General features: G+C 38.2%; 1 protein-coding gene across 1 annotated transcript in view; it reads right to left on the bottom strand.

Moving 5' to 3' along the window:
- Positions 1 to 1,437: 1,437 nt before the first annotated feature.
- The window catches only part of LOC139940646 (uncharacterized), a 37,683-nt gene continuing 19,710 nt past the window's right edge, over positions 1,438 to 19,410 (bottom strand). Inside the window, exons 2-4 of the mRNA XM_071936997.1 lie at positions 6,783 to 6,934; positions 5,396 to 5,752; positions 1,438 to 3,531 (exon numbers count right to left, since the gene is read on the bottom strand). Coding sequence (XP_071793098.1) covers positions 3,268 to 3,531; positions 5,396 to 5,752; positions 6,783 to 6,881 — 720 coding nt within the window. The 5' untranslated portion in view covers positions 6,882 to 6,934 and the 3' untranslated portion in view covers positions 1,438 to 3,267. The remainder of the gene's footprint in view (positions 3,532 to 5,395; positions 5,753 to 6,782; positions 6,935 to 19,410) is intronic.

Here is a 19,410-nt window from a genome sequence, read left to right on the forward strand (position 1 = left end):
TTTATAATAATTTTAAAATTTTCTATGACAGAAGTTTTAAATCGATCAGGAATACATCTACTTTCTCTAACGATGACAAATGTCTACATCCACCCCTAAACAACATAATTATGTCAATACAAACAGAAATTGATCAGGAACCAGGGTACGTCCTTCCGCATCCATAGCATACGAAATGGTTTTAAATTAACTTCTTATAATTAGCATTCACAGTCCTGCTACTTCAAGGAGGCAGGAGGCGATTGTCCCCATGCCACTATGTATGGTCATTGCCTTGGTGCCCTTGAAATGGCCGGTATTTAAAATGTATAATTGCCTCATAGGGTGCCATTTACCAAGGAGGTTAACATAAAAAGCCTTGGTGCCCGTGCCCTTTCAAAAATGAAGCATTACAGGACTGCATATCACCCCCCCCCCCCCCATGAGTGAATGGGTTTAATGTAGTGAGTGCTGTAATGTGAAACGGAGCACACTTTGCACAAAGAACCCCCTACACCAACCCGCCTCACACCCTCTCCCAGCTAAAAGTGTCCGTTTATTTGAAACACGATCGTCTAGCAGTTGTCTATATGAGACAAGTATAATATCCTCACACCTTGCATATTCTTTGTTCCAACTATTTGTTTTGCCCTGCCCATCTGATTCAATGCACGAGTCGGATTTAAAGTCGTCTAATTGAAGATTATGGACTGACAAATCGAGTGTTCTGTTTCAAAATGTCATTGACAGAGACTTCAGAGAAAATGCTTTCCACCTCAGAAACAATTCTTATGGAGTTTGTCGTAACACACTAAACTTATCTTTAACGGGCACATTTTTATTACTACATGGGTGGGGGAGCACTTCAGGCCAATTGAACTGTATTTTCGGTTTTATTTCACTTTAACAAGCCCCCTTTCAGTGCTCTTGCCGTGATGGCACACAATCGAAAAACAACAAGTAGGCTGATGAGAGCATTTGCAGAGGCCACTCAAAGTTACATCAGTTTTAAAACCACCATGATGTGTTACTAGAGAGGGGCATGGTCGGGGTAGCTTAGACACATCGCCCCATCCCACTCTTGATTGACCAGCCCCCCCCCCCTCCATAAGATCGAAACTAAAAAATACACAAATGAGTGGTTTGATGCATTAAATAGCCAGCACTCCCTATTAAACACGTGTCATTGCCGGCCCCACCTGCCCCACGCACCCATTATTATGAACATGTTTGACGCAACACACTCAAAGATTTGATGTGAGTACGTGCGTTTGTGTATTGCATAAATAAATATGGTTGGCGAGATAATACGAAATAATTGCAGTCAAACAAAAGACACACAACGCAACTCTAAACAAGCTTTTATTTTAATATTCCGTACTTATTGACGGAAGGCTTCAAAAAACTGGTACTCGGACGGAGACCACACATAACCAGACGATAAGACAATGCACTGTACATTGGCACGACGCCGGGGACCAGCGCCCTACCATTTTTATTCATCTTTAAGATCTTTCAGAAATAAATAACATCAGCATACAACTTAAAGAACCCAATTATATTTTTTAAATTGTTTACATCAAGACAATGAACAAAACAGTTGGCATGTATACATTCAAAAGAGGTCATAATAACCAAAACATTACAGACACTAGACTACAGTCTCCTGGCCATTGGAATTTGAGGTAACGATTTTTGTACAAGAGATGTGTTTTTGTAATGCTTTTTATTCGGCATCTGAGAGCACACAAATTTGTGCAACAAGGGTGTATTTTCCGTTATTTTTCTCTTACAACTTCGATGAGAAATTGAGTAACAGTTTTTTTCACACAGATTTGCTACCTAATGGATGTTGGGATATAACGACCGTTAAGGGAAACGCTTCCCAGGGTATACGTGTATCAATAACAGATTAGTCTCGTGGCAAATCTTAATCTGTCAAAAAGCTGAGAGTAAATCGCAGGTGTAGTGATCAACGATAATAACGTGCAGCATCGCCTATAATCTCGCACAGCGTTTACTACCGCACTGTAGTCTCGCACAGTCTCTTAATATAGAGACGGTGTAATCATTGAAGTCACAGATGAACAAAAGAATGATAAACTGCAAACCGAAGTTGTCGCAGTGTCGCCAAAGATAGTCCCTTAAAGTAAACTTACACCGTTTTAGTCAGTAATTTTTGTATTGTTATATTTCAACATTTGTATAGGAGAAACTCACTACACCCTAAAATAAATTAATGACTGCCTGAAGCTAATAATTATGTTATAAGAAAATCTAGAAGTAAATAAGCTATTACATTATGATAATCATTAAACACTTATTTTTATTCATTTTAACAAAATTATATAATCTGTCTTTGTCATTTAACCTGCAGAGAGAGAGTCAGTATTTATATGGCATTTTATATAACAAAAATACCACTTTTGGTACATCTTTATTGATTGGCGGGGGGGGGGGGGGGAGGGGGAGTTACATCGACGTTCTGAATGAACGTCATGCACTCTCTGAACTTATTCAAACCTCGGTTGAAATTAACGAGTTGAACCCATAGGCGTTTTCTGTAACAAGGTTCCCCTGAGTATCAATTATGTTGTTGAATTTTAAGCGAGCTAGGAGGGGACACTGTTTTTTGTTCTTGGGACAATATTTGAGTTATTTTAAAAATTCCGTGTGGACATTATCATAGGTTATCTATCATGAATAGAACAATAGACTTCTGTCAGTCGACAATATTTTACTCATGTAGCTTCCCTGTTACAACATTGGAAACTCGTTTTGACCCCCTTGCGTGACGTCACACTCTCAAAATTTGCCCTCACCGATGAGGCCAAAATGCACCCTCACTGAGGCAAAAGGAGGCAAATCATTGGACGATCGAAAGCAGTGGTTTTTGTTCGTAAAAACGTGTTAAAAACACCTTAATTCGTTGGCGAGTCAGAGGGTAACTTGTTCATGACTGTACTATTGTCTAAACATAGGTTGCTTAAATAATGTGACGTCGCAAGATAAAACAATAAAGTCATCATGATAACACTCTTTGTACATTCGAATCTCTCAAAAGATTTCATTTTCTTCCCGTCGTAAAGAACATAAAACAGTTTAATTCGTAGTGGTCTAAAAATAAGTAATCGCTAAAATTGTTTAAATTTACACATTGAGGTCAAAATAACATTCGTGTCCCTTTTCTCAAACAACTCTCAATTTTATTACCCTTTTCAAAATACAGATATTAACCACCTTTTCCTATCCCTTTATAAGTAATTTAAAGTCCACATAATGCAAGTCCTATTGAAATGTCATCTTGCCTCCACATTCTGCGTTGATATGACAAGAGCCCTCTTGCGGCAGGCAACAGACAGAGTCTGCCACGCACCTTCCATAGCCCTCGTCACCGCACGGCAATCCGCTCAGCTCACATAGTGATGACGATTTTGACGTCACACATGGAAGGGCCTCTTCTGTCAGGAAAAAGCAGCCACCTAGTTCATAGCTGCAACATGTACCAAACATGACGCACTGGCCGTTGTTTTGAGGCCCACACGGGGTGCACTGTCAAAGAGAAAGAAGAACAGAAAGGAAATCATAAACTTTGAGAAATCCAGGGTTGATAAAAATATGGGAGGCGAGTTCATGAAGAAAACTTTTGTTCTTCTTTCAAACTAATAACAAAAATCCAAGATTAGGAAGTCCTGTGCTGATTAAATCTGCGTTAGGTATTAGTTGACAAAAACGATTCCCCGGGGCAACCCCGGAGTTTAACGGCGAGTGGCTTTACCCCCTGATCAACCTGCAAATGAGCCAACCCCGGGAAACACCCCTGCCCCCGAGATAGTCTTCATTTGGGCAACCGGAACCCCGTGGAATAGTGACCAGATGGGACAGTGCGAAAGTGCACTGGGTGGCTGTGGGGTTAAAACCCTCTGGGGCCTCCCCATGGATGTATTCCAAAGGAATATGGATACAGTGTGAACAGGGCTTAAGACTGTTATTGTTTCATCCTCCCTTTAAAGAAGGACAAATGATTGATTCAAAGAGGAACCGGGAAATAAAGTAATGAAGAAAAAACAAACATCACGTGAGAATTTTGAAATCCAATTCACGTTCTGTTTGAAATTAATCACACCTGATTTCCATGCATGCAATCAGAAATTCCGCTCCTCATTCAAAGTACACTGGCTATAAATCAATCCGTTTAGGAACAGACAGTATTTTCATATCACGCACTGTCCAGATTATGTGCCATTTCTCAAGGAATTTTGTCGAGTGTCACGCGCTTGCTGTCACACGATGACTGTATTTGACGGTGATTAATCAGTAGATGATTAATTTTTAGTGGTCACAATGCATCACTGACCAATACCACTTTGTTCATCCCGCCCCCTCTGCTCACCAACAGGTGGATTATTTAATAGCATTTGTTTAATTAAGAAAGCCCTGTACTGGGAGAGATCCTCGTCACATAGGTTGATTGTTTGGTTACTTACGCTAACCATTTAGGAAGAAATTTAAATTATAATTGATATACACGTCAGGGTCTTGACCCATTTTCTAAACCATTATTTACATGGTGTTTGACGCTCAATGCCACGTCACTGCATGCTCTGCTATTTTAGAGCGAACCATCGCCCACCACTATTGGTCGCATCGTCGGCGGCCATCGATTGTTCGTAGGCACGTATTCCGTCCCTTCGTGGCGAACAAAACGTGATTCGCCTAAACAAGGGCATTTCCGACGGTAGCGTCTATTGTCAAAACAAACCTACTTTCATCTTGCCGGCTCGTATTTGTGTTTTGTTGATAGGGTGAACTACTGGAAATATCGCGTAGGTGGTGGAGGTGGAGAATGGAATCGTAAATCGACATGCGATTGTAGTTGTCACAAGAGGGCGTTGTTTAAGTTTGTTATTATGCCCGTAAACTTGTCTTTCTTGTAACTATGAGGAGTTATGCATAATAGTGCACAACATGGTAAACAAAGTTTGGAGATTGTTGTAAGCGCCAGAGAAAATGTAGATTTAGCAATAAACTACAATAACAGTAAATTTAGCACTGTTATTATTGTAAAAAAAAAAAAAAAAAAATATTTCAAAAGTTTATAATACTAGATCGTAGAGGGGGGGGGGGGGGCGAATAAGCTACTTGTTAAGTGAGTTGGTTTGGGGTTCATGGTGTTGCACTCTCCATCCCTGGTTTCTACGTCTAGCCATACGCACCACATGAGCCTATGGCTACAATTTAGAAGCACACCTACGATCGCTCACTATTGGCTTATGGCGGAAGGTATGGAACAAGGCGTGTTCAGCTATGACGTTTTGCTGCACTGGTACCTGTAATGCTATACAGGTGCACTGTTAGCCATAGCCAAATAATAGAAATAATATTCTCAAGAACTTGAATTGACTTATACACTCACTTGAGTTACTTCATTTGCATTGCCAGGGGTTGACGCTGATCTCTTTCCATAAAAGAACCCATTTCTTTTGCCATAGAAGAACCCATTTCTCTTGCTTGTCCCGGGGTTCGAGTCTCTCGATGTAACCTCGCTCCCGATTACGCGTTCCCCTTCCTCCTCGTTCGTCCCCGTGTCATCGACCTGATCTCGACTATCGTATATATACCCTGCATCACCGTCTCCTCCCCGTATGTGACTTGCCCCTGACGTACTGTACGAGTCCGCCAGAGAGTGTGCTAGGAGTTGCCGTAGCTGTTGGTCTGAGATACCCACGGAGTTTGGCCAGTACTTGCCAGATTCTCGACTTTCTCGACGAATCTGTGCATAGAACACAATAAAACAGTTATCATGGTTAGTTGGTCTTAAATTACAACAAAGAAACAAGAAACCTCCGAAACTTGTCATTAATTGGGTCTGGCCATCTATCTACTACTAAATCTTCAAAAGTCGTAAAGGCTGTTCCGACGGTCAATAATAAGCCAGGCCATAGGGGATTTTGTCCCCGGTTACGGTACTGCGTGTCCACCAAAAGGAAAACTAACTTTGACGGACAGTTTTTCAAACAGCCGATTCGATATTTGGGTCAACTCGACCTACAAATTGAACCCAAAGACCCACAAATTATGTTGTTTATTTATGCCAAGAATGCCGATGCATTGTGGTTCAAGAAAGTTTTATCCCGTGTGTCTTTTATACATTTTTTTTAAAAGAATTTATGTTGTTGAAATACTGATTTTCTTCCATTAGGGGGCCTACAGAAACACATATTAAGTAGAACTTGGAACTATATGCATGATGAAAAAAAACACTCTAGTGACATTTTCGGCAATACTTTACATACTTCGAGCACTATCACATATATGTAACAATTCCACAAGTCAAACCAAAGTCATAGGTTCATTTGAAGATGTGTGTCCAGGGGTGGATTTCACAAAGGTAGTCCTAACTTAGGACTAGTCCTAGGCAATGCTAAGAGATAAGACCAGTCCTAAGTTAGGATGAGTTACTGGTCCTAACTTATGACCAGTCCTATCTCTTAGCATTGCTTAGGACTAGTCCTAAGTTAGGACTACCTTTGTGAAATCGACCCCAGAGGTGGATTTCACAAAGGTAGTCCTAACTTAGGACTAGTCCTAGGCAATGCTAAGAGAAAGGACCAGTCCTAAGTTAGGACCAGTAACTCATCCTAACTTAGGACCAGTTCTATCTCTTATAGCATTGCCTAGGACTAGTCCTAAGTTAGGACTACCTTTGTGAAATCCACCCCTGAGTCATACTGACGACATTGTGTGACTTAAAAATGTTGTCAATTATTGATATCATTATCAACCCAGCGTATCTCACTCACCTTTTGTGTTTGAGCCCCAGCTATTGCACCTGCCCAGATGCTGGGTATGACTACTGTGATCACAAGTGTCACTAATAACGACCTGCTGCCCATGGTCATATCCAGCTTAGATCCCCCACGTCCCACCGACACCCCTCCTAGTTCGTCAAAATCTGCAAACAACAAACAAACAAACAAAACTTACAAATTGGAATAAAACCAATATATGTCTATTTATAAAATATTTGGCTATCAAAAAAGAGAACAAAGAGTGAAACGCCAATAAAAGGTGGTTCAAAACATCAATGTTATTATATAATTATTCAAACTATTGACATAATCTATAATTAAAAAAAAAATTCTGAAAGAAGCAGTTAAAGAAATGTTTAAAAATTCATAGGTTGGTGACAAGGTTATAATATTAACACAACTAGTCAACAACAACGCCCCCTTAAAAATGGTTTGCTTTATTGCCAAAGGTGTCTTGAGCAAAATGTCGTGAATATGGGTTACGCTTTCACATACACCGTGAAAATTTGATGCTCACCAAAGGGCAACGTTAATTAATTTAAAGGCACTGGACACTGTTGGTAATTACTCAAAATAACTGTTAGCATACAAACTTACTTAGTAACTAGCAGTGAGAAACGGCTCCCTCTGAAGTAACGTATTTCTTTTATAGAAAGCGTAACGTCTCACGCAAATAATAAAAGACTTCAAGCCTGATCCCTTTTACTATAATTAATAGACATCTGAAAGCACCAAAGGTTTGTGCAACAAGGTTTTTTTATTTCATTATTCTCTCGTAACTTCGATGACCAAATAAGTCCAAATTGAGTCACACATTTGTTATTTATTGCATGATGGGAAAGTGAGAATACTGGTATTTGAAACACTACCAAAGGTGTCCGGTGCCTTTAACACTAATTCATTCTTGTTTTAAGATAGTGTTCCACCCCATTCGCTATCCTTTATACAGAAAACCGGCATGTTATCATTATCATGAATTACTCACTATCTTACTCTTAGGCCTAACTAACAAATTTAATGTAGATTCAGATCAGTTTAAAGAAGGAGAACAAAGAAAGGAAGAACATTTTGTAATGGCTTCTTAGAAAGCTCTGTACATCTTGAAGATTATTCCCCGATTCCCAGTAATTCAATAATGGCTCTGATCGCCCTTGGAAATAAAAAGCAGTCTGCTACTTAATCCCTTGATCTTACGAATTTCCAACATCCTTGAACATACGAATTTCCAACAACGCTTTTGATTTCTTTACAATTCAAGTTTGATGTAAAAAGGAAATGTGTTTTTATGGTTTTGTGAGACTTCCCCTTTTTTATTCGGATTTGCCTTGCCATCAGACAATGGAGAGTGCAGTTTATGTTTTGATAAATGGGACATCTATTACAAACATGGTTAGGCGGGTTTGAACTACACGATTGTGGAATGTCATTCTTACTAAAGAGCATGGATGCCTTCTTAAATGGCAAGTCACGTAAACTGGTCGCAAAAATGTGAGGATCACGACTATAATTTCTGGCATTTGTTTGAATATTAAAGCTTAGCCTTTGAGAAAGACTCTGCTATGGTTGACACGTCACGCCATTAACTAATAGTTGTAATGATAATGATGAGAACAAGGAGGACTGAATATTATCTTGGGAACTATTCAGAGGTCAATAAGAGAAAGTTAAGGGAATTGATATATCTTTATGTCCAAGTTGAAGAGACAATGTGTCTGGGAGGATTGTTACGAAATGACTGCATCCTTTAGTTTCCATAGCTACAGATAATTATATGGGGGATTTTGTGCTAATTGAGAAAGATTTCAAATTACGGATATGTCATTTACAATTAGTAAGGGTTAATTTGTAAGGAATAAACCAGGTTGAATTATCGGTGATATTATTCAAAGATAAGGTCAGAGTGATTAAAAACGATACTCAAAACTAATAACAATCTCGCAATGTCATTTTGGGTATACTTACATACGACCCGATGGTTAGATTGCGAAGCGTGTAATTATTTTTACCCTAGGGATATAGCCTCGGAGGAGCAGTGTTCGTTTCTAGATTTTATTCTATTTATTAATATCTGGTTGTTCAGCCAAGGACTCTTACAAAAGTGAACTCATCACTATACATATAAGAACCCAATGGAGAGAAGACAAAGAAGGAGGTTTCAGTGTACGATCCCACAGAATTATTCAAGGGAGAACCCACGAAGTCAGATACGAAAACCCAAATCCACATAGTGCCCCCGATGGGATTTGAAACAGGGTCCGAGAAGTGGAACGGGAGTTAAGATACCATTATTCGCCAACCGGACTAGGTTATGAAATAAACAGATAAAACCAAAGGAAAGAGTTTTAATAAGAGTTTCATTCTGCGTTGAGTGACTTATGCCTATTATACTATAATTTCATAACTTACAACGAGAACAACAACTTACAACAGAACAAGAACCATATAAGAACAACACTTAGAACAACAAAAGAAGGCAGCCAAAAGAAAACAGCAGCAAAAATAGATGCATGTATTCAGCAATACAACGTATAGTCAATACTACTAACTTCTTCACAACAAACATCTTGATCAAACATGTATAAGTTCTTCTCGTTACTTCCAACCGCCTTGACTTAATTCCTTGCTCTAAGTTCAGAAGGAAACACGGGGGAATGACCCCACTTCAAACCGACCAGCTGGCTCTTTGCCTGGCCAGCAAATCGCCTCGTTACTCCCACTGAACCACTCTACCTTACAGAGAAGGGGGAATATGACCCTAAAATGTCACTTTCTAAATGGTTTCTAAATCTCTATTTAACCCGCACGTACACCTTGTGGTGAATCTATGGACATCTTGAATTAATTCACCGGAGTTATTTAAAACGCAAATGGAGTTATTAATGATTATATACAGACAGGGGGTCACTGTACAGGAAACTCTTTGTATAAATTCATCGTTAGACTAGGAGCTTTTTGTTGGATAGCATCTTTGACTTTGTGTGATGCTGACTTCCGAAGGCCATGAGTAGGCCTAATACGGTAAAATTGAACACCTTTTGTGCAACAAAACAAATAAAAAATTAAATACAAATCGACGTTTTCATCTGGACGTGCACTTAAATTTAAATAGACCCAAGGATAGCGAAAACTGATTTTTTTTTAATATAATATCACAAACTCTATGAGTTAAACAAAGGGACAAATCTTTCAAAATAAGAGAAAATTAAATGCCGATTTTGCGAGTTCTTCCATGAAATTTTGTGAAAAGGAGTTTGTTTTTCACAAAAAGGGTTATCCGCCGATTTCACAAAGACTTCATGAAAGTCCATTATTGACAGAGAATTACATTAAAATGCCCTGATAACAATGGGTGGCGCTGTTGTATGGCAATAGTCATCTAGATCAATCCTTTCACTTTCTCATATAAATAACTTTCGCGTATCTCTGTGATATTATTATGTGATATTACACTCCGTGTGATTTACAATCCAAAATGAAATTTCAGCCCCAGATCATTCTTTGAAATGTTAAAATAATGATGATTAGGTCTATAGTGTTAGCATTCACTGTACTCTGTCTCGCATTGATATCCCATCCAACATCAAACCACGTATAGGAAGTCATTCAACTATCACCAAAGTCGTTACTCAAATTACCAAGCCATTGACAAATCGTAGGAGATTTTTTCTTTTATCTCTCTCTAGATAAACTGGACAAATCCAATAAGTTTTCGCAGAAAGTGATCGTTGTAGAGAAATAAACACTAATACAATACATCGGAACGTAATTGCAATTGATTGAAAGATGAACGTGAAGGAGAAGTTGGGAACACATGGTCGCGTGGTAAGATTCAATCATAATCATGGAGAGGAAAACAAATCTTGTGTTCTAATAATTTGACGGACTGTCCAACCCAGCCCAACCAATCCATCGTTTAAGCCTAAGGTAGATTTGATTTTTACCACTGTAAGCCTGCTACATCAATTTAAGATTAGACTTGGATTTAAAATGTTTTACGAACTGCGTTGTGGGCTGGGTGGGCAAAAACTAATATGTGTTGGGTAGAGCCGTAAGGAGGTTAGAAATATGAGACACAATGACGAAACAATCATGACATGAATGGAGGATCTATCATTACAGTTTGAGATCAGACTTCACAAACAGTATGTTTAGATCAAAACAACAACTAAACGGTGAATCATTAAAAGACAGGTCTCTGACTCGCAGAGAGGGTAGTCAACTTCTTCTGATTATAAAAACGGAAAAGACTTTGCTTTCTAAAAGCTTTCCTCCTTTTCAAATTTCTGGTTTTATTAGTGAGGATTGGCCGCAGTACTTAACCACTTAGACATGCGCTTACACAACGACTGATACCCCTTTATAATTCTATCAAACTTGCCTTTTGTTCGTTTATTATTTTGTTTGTTCAGCAACCATGAACTGCAATGATAATTGAGCACCTCTAAAGAACAAAGAGGTATATTTCTCCTTTGTTTTCACATAAAATCTAAGGTTTATCTGATCAGATATGGAACCTGTCTCTAATCTTTACAGGACAGGGATGTCTTTTGTGGTAACCCAACTTATAAGCAAGCGGTTCGCGGGAGTAATTCGGACTGTCACATCCTACCGGATGAAGCCTCGATCAACCGCTGGGCTGGGAGGGAGGGGTGTGGGGGGGGGGCTCTATTACCCGAGAGCTTCTCAGATGGGTAAATTGGTTGTCCCTAGAGGGACTTGGCAAATTGTCGATAGTAATCAAGACGGTTATTAAATGGTTCTTGGATTCATGACAGATCAAGTGACTTTCAATTTTAATAAGAATGATTTGTCTTGCGTAATTCACCGCAATTTGCTTGTTCGGTTAATTTGGCAACAGTCTTGTGTCTTATTGCATCTATGCCTCATGGCAAGTTTATAATATATCACTAGATCAAAACGATCTATAGTTTACATGTTATTTTAGTTGTGTTGTTTTCCAAAGTCAGTTTATAATATATCACTAAATCAAAACGATCTATAGTTTACATGTATTTTTAGTTGTGTTGTTTTCCAAAGTCAGTATTAGGAATTAAGTTTTGACTGATTTGATGAAGATTCATTCTGTATGAGGCAAACAGTTCAAGATTATTCGATCCCCAATGATATTTCTTTAACCGTCAACAACTTGAGGATTTTAACATCAGTCGTTTCATAATTCTGTCACCGTCAAAACCTAAGGGGTTAATGTCAGTCATTTGTATTCTCAGATATAAGTAATGAGTTCCTTGTTACTTATAACAAAAACTTCGGGTTTGTGTAAGGACTTCAAGAAATAATTTATGTATAACGCCCAAGGTCGAACAAGATACGAATCTTGTAGGGTAGCTAAGACTAAGAGCTGTATTCTTTACATATCATACACTAACAAAGTGAATACAATTTCAACTCCTGTAAATCCATTCTTACGATAGCATCTGAATATATCACACAATTGAATGAATCTACGACAAGGCAGTAAATATCCATTGGGAAATATCTAATTCCAGAGGATTCATTGTGATATCTCAGGACTTCTATTCGATTTGCAATTCACTTCATGCATAATTGATGTAATATTACAGACGTTCTTCTTATATAAGACTATAGTGAGAAGGTGGTGAAATCAATAATCAAGTTATAATCAAGTTGTTTATTTATTCTTAAAGAACATGACAACCAAGATTCACAGCGACGGATGTCTATACAGACCACCAAGCACCCAAGCCTCGGCAAAGCTCTAAGCACAAATACATAAGAATAACTATAAATATAAATTATAAATATAAATAGTAAAATAGCGGTGGAGAACATGTGTAAAATCTCTTTTGATGGAGTGTTTGCTCTGAAACATGTTCCAGTGGCTTCAAACAATCATGTTTTGTTTTGTTAAAACTGTAAAACGACACTTTCTTGGGCGACCATGGATTTCATCCGATTTATGGGTCAGCTTGACCCGGGATCAGTGTCAAAATTACCCGAAACGAATCAAATTGACACAGAAGCTTAACCTTAAAGTGAGTTAGGCGTCATTTCTGACTCTGGAGATCTTGATCAAAAAATTTCTATTCTAAAGAATCTATTCTGTATTGAGCATGACTTTAAGGTCAGTCGAACCATGGGTTCAGTTTATAATGAAATATTCATTAGACTTCTTTTGAGTAAAAAGTTAATTTGATACAGTCTATATATAGTCAAAATTATGGTCCCTATGATATTAAACACTGCGGGTAGACTGGTTGCAACTTATGTCGGCCATAAAAACGAACCAGAAACATGAACAAATGTGGTCGTTAAACGGAACTTTGCATTTTAGAAGACTGGGTACCAGACCCGTTCAATTGACGGAGACTTCAGGAAATAGTCACTGATAGCTTAAAAGGTTAAGTAATGAAATAGCAGTTGGGTACGCTAAGATTATGATTGCTTCGTGTACATCACATGGAAACCCCAAGTTACCAATTAAAGTATTTCCATTTAAATAAAAGGTATCTACGTCAGGTAATTACTCTCTCAATTAATGGAAATTCAAACTTTTGGTTAGAAGCCTATACATCAGCTTTCGATAATATAAAGCATGTTGAGAAACATTTTGCTTCGAAGTAATGTGGTCATTTAAAAAAATATATATATAAATAAGTTTTCAAACCCCCAAATCTGAATCTGAGAAACGTTACTGTATGTGACGAGTCAAACAGTTGAGTACCAAGTACTTCGGTCTCCGAGTACGAGATTTTGCATACTTTATAAACAAATGATATGCAAACCGAGGTGTTAAATACATTTATTGCTTTTTAAAACTATAATTGCTAGACGGTGCTTATGATGGTTATAAGAACTATATTTGAACCATTTAGACAATTCTAGTTTTTCTTTTTCATAGCTTAATCTCTCGTCCTTGTGTATAAAAACACGCAGGAAAGCGGAAAGGAAAACAGTAGTTTGACCACGAGTAAATCGAGAGAACATTTTCAGTCGAGTATCGAGAATTGACTTGGAGTACCAAGTATACAATAATTGTTTGTTTTCTTTCGTTGATTCATGCAAAGTTCTTTATGTCACCCAGACAACAGACCGCTATGGATGCCTATCTAATATTGTTAATATTGATTATTTCTACAGCTCACACAATGCCAGATTAATACATTTCTTATCCCAAACGATAAGACCAAAGTAAAGACCCGATGTGCTGTAGTAAACCTAAGAACCAAAAATAAGGAAAAAACATCAGGAAAACATCAACACAATCGCATGAAGACAAAGGAAACAATCATTTCAAATTGATCCCTCATATTATTGTGATAGGAACATAACAAAGACCTAATGTACTGTAAGTAAACCTAAGAACCAAAATAAGAAAGACAACATCACAATCGCATAAAGAAAAAGGGAACAACGATAACCTTTTCATATTGATCCCTCTACCATATTCAAAAGAAACAAGAACACACCCATGTTATAAAGGTAAGCCCTGTGGCATTGTCCAACAAATTATACCCGTTCTGATTGATCTGTGAAAAGTAAGAGAGATGTTGGAGACTTTATTAAAGACTCGCAAGCCATACATCGCTACTGAATGGAAATCTCGTAAGAACGGTAGATGAAGCGCTGTGTTTGGCTTGGTCTTCCGGAGGAGAGGGGGGGGGGGCATCCAAAGTACGCCAGGCTGCCGTTGAATATTGCGGACACTTGAGCAAACAGAAACAGAGCGACTTGAGCTGAAGACTACGCGCCCATCCCTCGTGATGGATGGTCTGCACGAACTCCGTAATGAGTTAAGAATACTGCAGGATGTCTTGGGTCAATATTTCCACACTTGAGAGAATAACAAGAAGTTGGATTGCCAGTGATACAACAATCTTGCAAACTATTTTTGGTTTTAACTATCAGAGACACAATTTGGTAATAAAGTATCAACTAATGTGCCTCTTAATTTATTCACGTGACCCAAGTAAGATGTGTCATTCCAAGCCACCATTACATTAAATGAGAATTAGATTTGAGAAGTAAGATTTGATATTATTTGTTTTGATTGAGTATTAATTTCAATCAAACTCGTGGATCAGGAGCTAGTTGTTGATCAGGATGATTACAATCAGAATCAAGAGATCAAGATCTTGAAAAGGTCGCGTGGCTGACCAGTGCTGTGTTTTTAGTTGATTGATTATGTTTGTTTCGTGTTCGCAAATTACCATTATTTTCAACATACGGGTCAACATTCGTGCTGTTTAATGCAGGGTTTTTACTTCTCATAAACATCCAGCTATCCCTGTGTTTCATTACCAGAGCCAGAAATATTTGAAATTAATAAATAATTTAAAATACAATAATATGCTGGTGTTAGAAGTCTTTGTCTACGGTGAATACTAGATTAGAATGCAAAATCACAACAAACCTGTTATCAATTGACAATAAGGACGGACAAAACATAATGTAGAATGATTTCATAAATATAAGCAAATTTATAATTAAATTCCATACAAGTACAACTAGAATGTGCCATCTGAATAGCACGCTATGGTTCAAAGCCCGGGGTTATTAAATTCACACACTCCAATGAGTGTATGCTGTAGATGTAGTCTTTCATTACATACACGTTATGGTCACACTGAGCAAAAAAACATATTTGATTTTATTACAGCGAAGTCTAAGTCAGTTACTTCAGGGTTCCTGAACATTTCTGCAGGTTCATTTCTCATTCAACCGAGCATTTATTTGTATATACGCAATATAATGTAATTAGAGAGAATTACATGTTGGGTGATGCAAGGTCGGTCTTTACCTCTGAGAAGCTTATAGGAAGTTCAGTGGGACTAAAGTTAAAAACACTGAGTAGATTATTAAACCCATCAATAGTTGCTTGGTTTCCTGTTAATACTTTGTACATTCCTAACAACCCGGATGATAACCAACGTACCGTTAATCGATGGAATCAAAAACTCGTTTTCTGAGTATACCTGGATGTGTGCTTAAGGATCCAGCTACAAAATTGGCATTTAAAGGCCACCTTTGTTAATTTGTCAAAGACAATTTTTTTTTACTTGGTTCATTCCATCAGTATGGATCAAAATAACACATCATTGAAAATTTTGACTGACTTGGTCATCAAAATTGCAAGAGAGAATATTAAAAGAAAAAAACAGCCTTGTGGTAAAAATTGTGCGTGTTTCAGATGCCGAAAAGGGCGCTTCCAGATGCCGAAAAAAGGCTTCAGATTTTAAGTTTCCATATTCTACCACCATATCGTAACACATATGTAGGGCTACACCTGAACTTAATCCACTTCGCCAATGACGACGTCACAGACACCTCATACATGGGGCTCCAATAAGAAGTTATAAAAATCTCTACGGTACAAACAAGTTCGATGCATCGGATTCAGGTTTAAATTGTTTTTAATCTTGTCCTTTTATTTCGTGACGGATGACTACTATATAAACGTGGAAAGAAATTGTATCAAACAATTCAAATTTCATACCTACAGGTGAAAAACATAAAAGCCTTTTGGTTATTTCTCCATAAATATTCAGCCTACATCTTGAATTCCTTTGTTTTTCTTATCGATAGAGTAACTATCTGGAACAAGTTCTTAATTGCGATTATTTAAGCAACACGTGTCAAGCTTGTCTCATCCGTGCCCGATCGTCAGCTCCTGCCCGATATTGTAAAGTTCATTCGTACCCTCACAGCATACACGTGGAAAATACCTTCTTAATAGTCCCACAAAACTAGACTATTTGCATAGAAAAATGGCGGTTTGCAAAAACCCTGTCAGCGTTTTATTGAATTGGATCCTGATGCCCATTTACAAGCTTCTCATTCGGATGTGAAAGCAGGGACGATGTACTGCTCGAGGGGCAACCACAATACAGGTACAAACGAGCCGACGTTAGGGCAGGGCGAACCTTTAATCAGGTATCCTCATCTTATGAAGATTGCTCCCAGGGCAGACCGGCCGGAGATGGGTTCAGGATGAGTGAGATCCTCGCTCTACACAGCTGGCTTGTCCTGTATATTACACCACTAGATAGTACCCAATCCAGGTTTTTATTCGTGTTAGTTTAATTTTGACTCTATATAGCTCTAGGGTATCTGTTTTGGTCTAAAGGACCAACACAAAAACACATCATGTGGGGGATGGGGGAAGGGGCGGGGGCGTACTGCCCCGATGGACAGCTTGATCCCCGTGGGAAATCTTGCCTCACTGTATAGCCGCAGGAGCAGAGAATTGCATCTTCTTTTTATGGATTGTTTTTTAGATTGAAATCTGAAGATGTTGTGCTCCAATCTCATATCCGAATAATGGTGCTGGGATAATTTGTGTGGTCGTTCCCCGAAAGTTGGCGAAAAGTACGTGGTATTCATGTGATTTATTTCAAGATTTCGTAAAGGGGAGCGTTATTTATTATTCACATAATCTTAAAGGGTATCCATGAGTATAACTTGAACTGTTGGAAATTGACTTATCTTAGAAATGTTCGCTTTAATATCTCATCAGAGTAACGTGATGTGACGTCATCAGGGACGAGACGAAAACTCAGTTCGCGGACAGAATGATTTGGATATGCAATAAAAAAAATAAAAATCTGATGCCTCAACTTTGTGATAACTTCCGAACAAGATAGATCAGTTTACTACAAATCAAAAGGAAGTGTGTAGTGAAGCAATGGTAGTAGTTTTTGCTACGAAAGCTTATGCAGTTTTTTTTATGTACTTTGTTCAGCTCTCTACTACCCTTTTTCCTTATCTATAATACTAATACGGCTATCAGTTATTGATGAGTATGCTGTTTTGCTATACTATCATCGTAATTTCTTAAAAGGACATTTTATTTTCTATACTAGTACTATAGGGGATGATTTTTGTTGAAGCATCGACGTGTTCGAAACAATTATATGAGTAAACAAAACAAACCCCCTGCGGGTTGAGTTATTTTCGCAGACAATATTTCGTGGTGAGTGAATAGGAAAGAATTATTCAATGTACAACTTCACAATTAATTTGTACATTATGGAATCATAGCCGATGTGTTGTATTATTAAAACTTCCGCAAGTGAACAATTCAGAAACTTAATTGATGTATACAGTTCGATATACGTCAATTTATAACCGATGTATTAGTCTGGACTGAAAAAAACATCACCCAGAATAACTCGGATTCGTCTTTTTTTTTATATTAATATTTTACAGGTTTGTATCAACTTGTTTTGGTTCATAACTCTAATTGGTTCCTTTTCACAGATGGACAAGTTTGATAAAACGCATGAGTGCTCCGATTCGCCAACACGCTGTGAAATTACTCAGTTATAAAAACACGCTAGGGACGGCAGCAATCCTTGGGATTTACAGATCACTGCTCACTTCCTTGGCGATCGATGGGCAACCCCTACAGAGGTACAACTATAACTTAAACAACGTCTTCTTCCTCTGACTGTATGTTTGATCAAGGTTGGGAAGTTTGTGAACATTTAACTGGAGAATATTTCCGGTTTGACCTTGTGGGTCTGTGTCCCAAACTAAAAGTGTTAGTTAAATATTGCCTTCTCAAGAAAATACCTGTTTAAATTGTCAAATTGACAAAATATTTTGAGGCCCAACATGTACAAATGAATAAACCATAACCCCAGATTCACTATCATATAGCCATAAATGGTAGCTGTGGACCAGCAACAACATCACAGCAGCAACACACCGCAGCATCCATCTAAACACTTCGTAAAGAATTGAGAAATGAGTGTTGGTAGGAAACAAGTTGGAAAGATACCTTAGAAGATGTAGAGCCCAGTTGATTCGTTGACAGAGAAATAAGGTCTTAATAGGGGGTAAACGGTAATGTCATCAAATTGTGCTGTTTTTCATGTAGTTCATGAGCTACACACCTCAGTGATCTGACAAACATCAACACCATGATTCATTTCATGTTCTGGATAGTCTACTCCTTATCAGTCAATGGCAGTTCTGGGTTAGTGGTCTGAAACTCATCATACCTCGCAGCTCAACAAACATCGCAATGAGGCATTCTATTAAAAAACACTGAAAATGTTACCCTAAGATGGAGAGTGACAATTGAACAACATGGGTGATAACTCATTGTCACTATACCTATCCATGGTCATACTACGCAAGCATGAAGGTACTGGGCGATCTTCCTTTATCAATAGCTTGTCATTAAACCCAGGGGGCTGTTCAAAGCCTGCCAATATGACAAATGTCACTATTTGATATTAACCGTGGTAAACGAGGCAATAAATATGTCAACAAGGGGGGATATTATGTAGCAATGCGCGCCAACAACGGAAGAGTTGCGTCTTTGGCCGGTGGGGGCTGCGGATATAAATCTCGGTTGTTGTCTCATGATGAAGACGATCATGTAAGGAGTAAGGAAGAAACAAAGTCTCAATAAGAGTGGCCCACACGACTCCAGACATCTCTGACCTCCTTTTCCGTGCGGTGGAAGTACTCAGGTGTCCAATATTGAGAAATAGCAAAAGAGACGGACGTCTAAATATAGGTTATTCTTGTAAAACGCCACATAAATTTGAAAGGAACACATCACAGATTTTGTTGTTGGAACATTTTGTTGTTTTGCTTGCTTAAATGTGTTAACCAACTAAAGAGACGT

This window comes from Asterias amurensis, chromosome 8 (genome assembly GCF_032118995.1).
Source record: "Asterias amurensis chromosome 8, ASM3211899v1".
In the NCBI taxonomy this organism is placed as follows: Eukaryota; Metazoa; Echinodermata; class Asteroidea; order Forcipulatida; family Asteriidae; genus Asterias; species Asterias amurensis.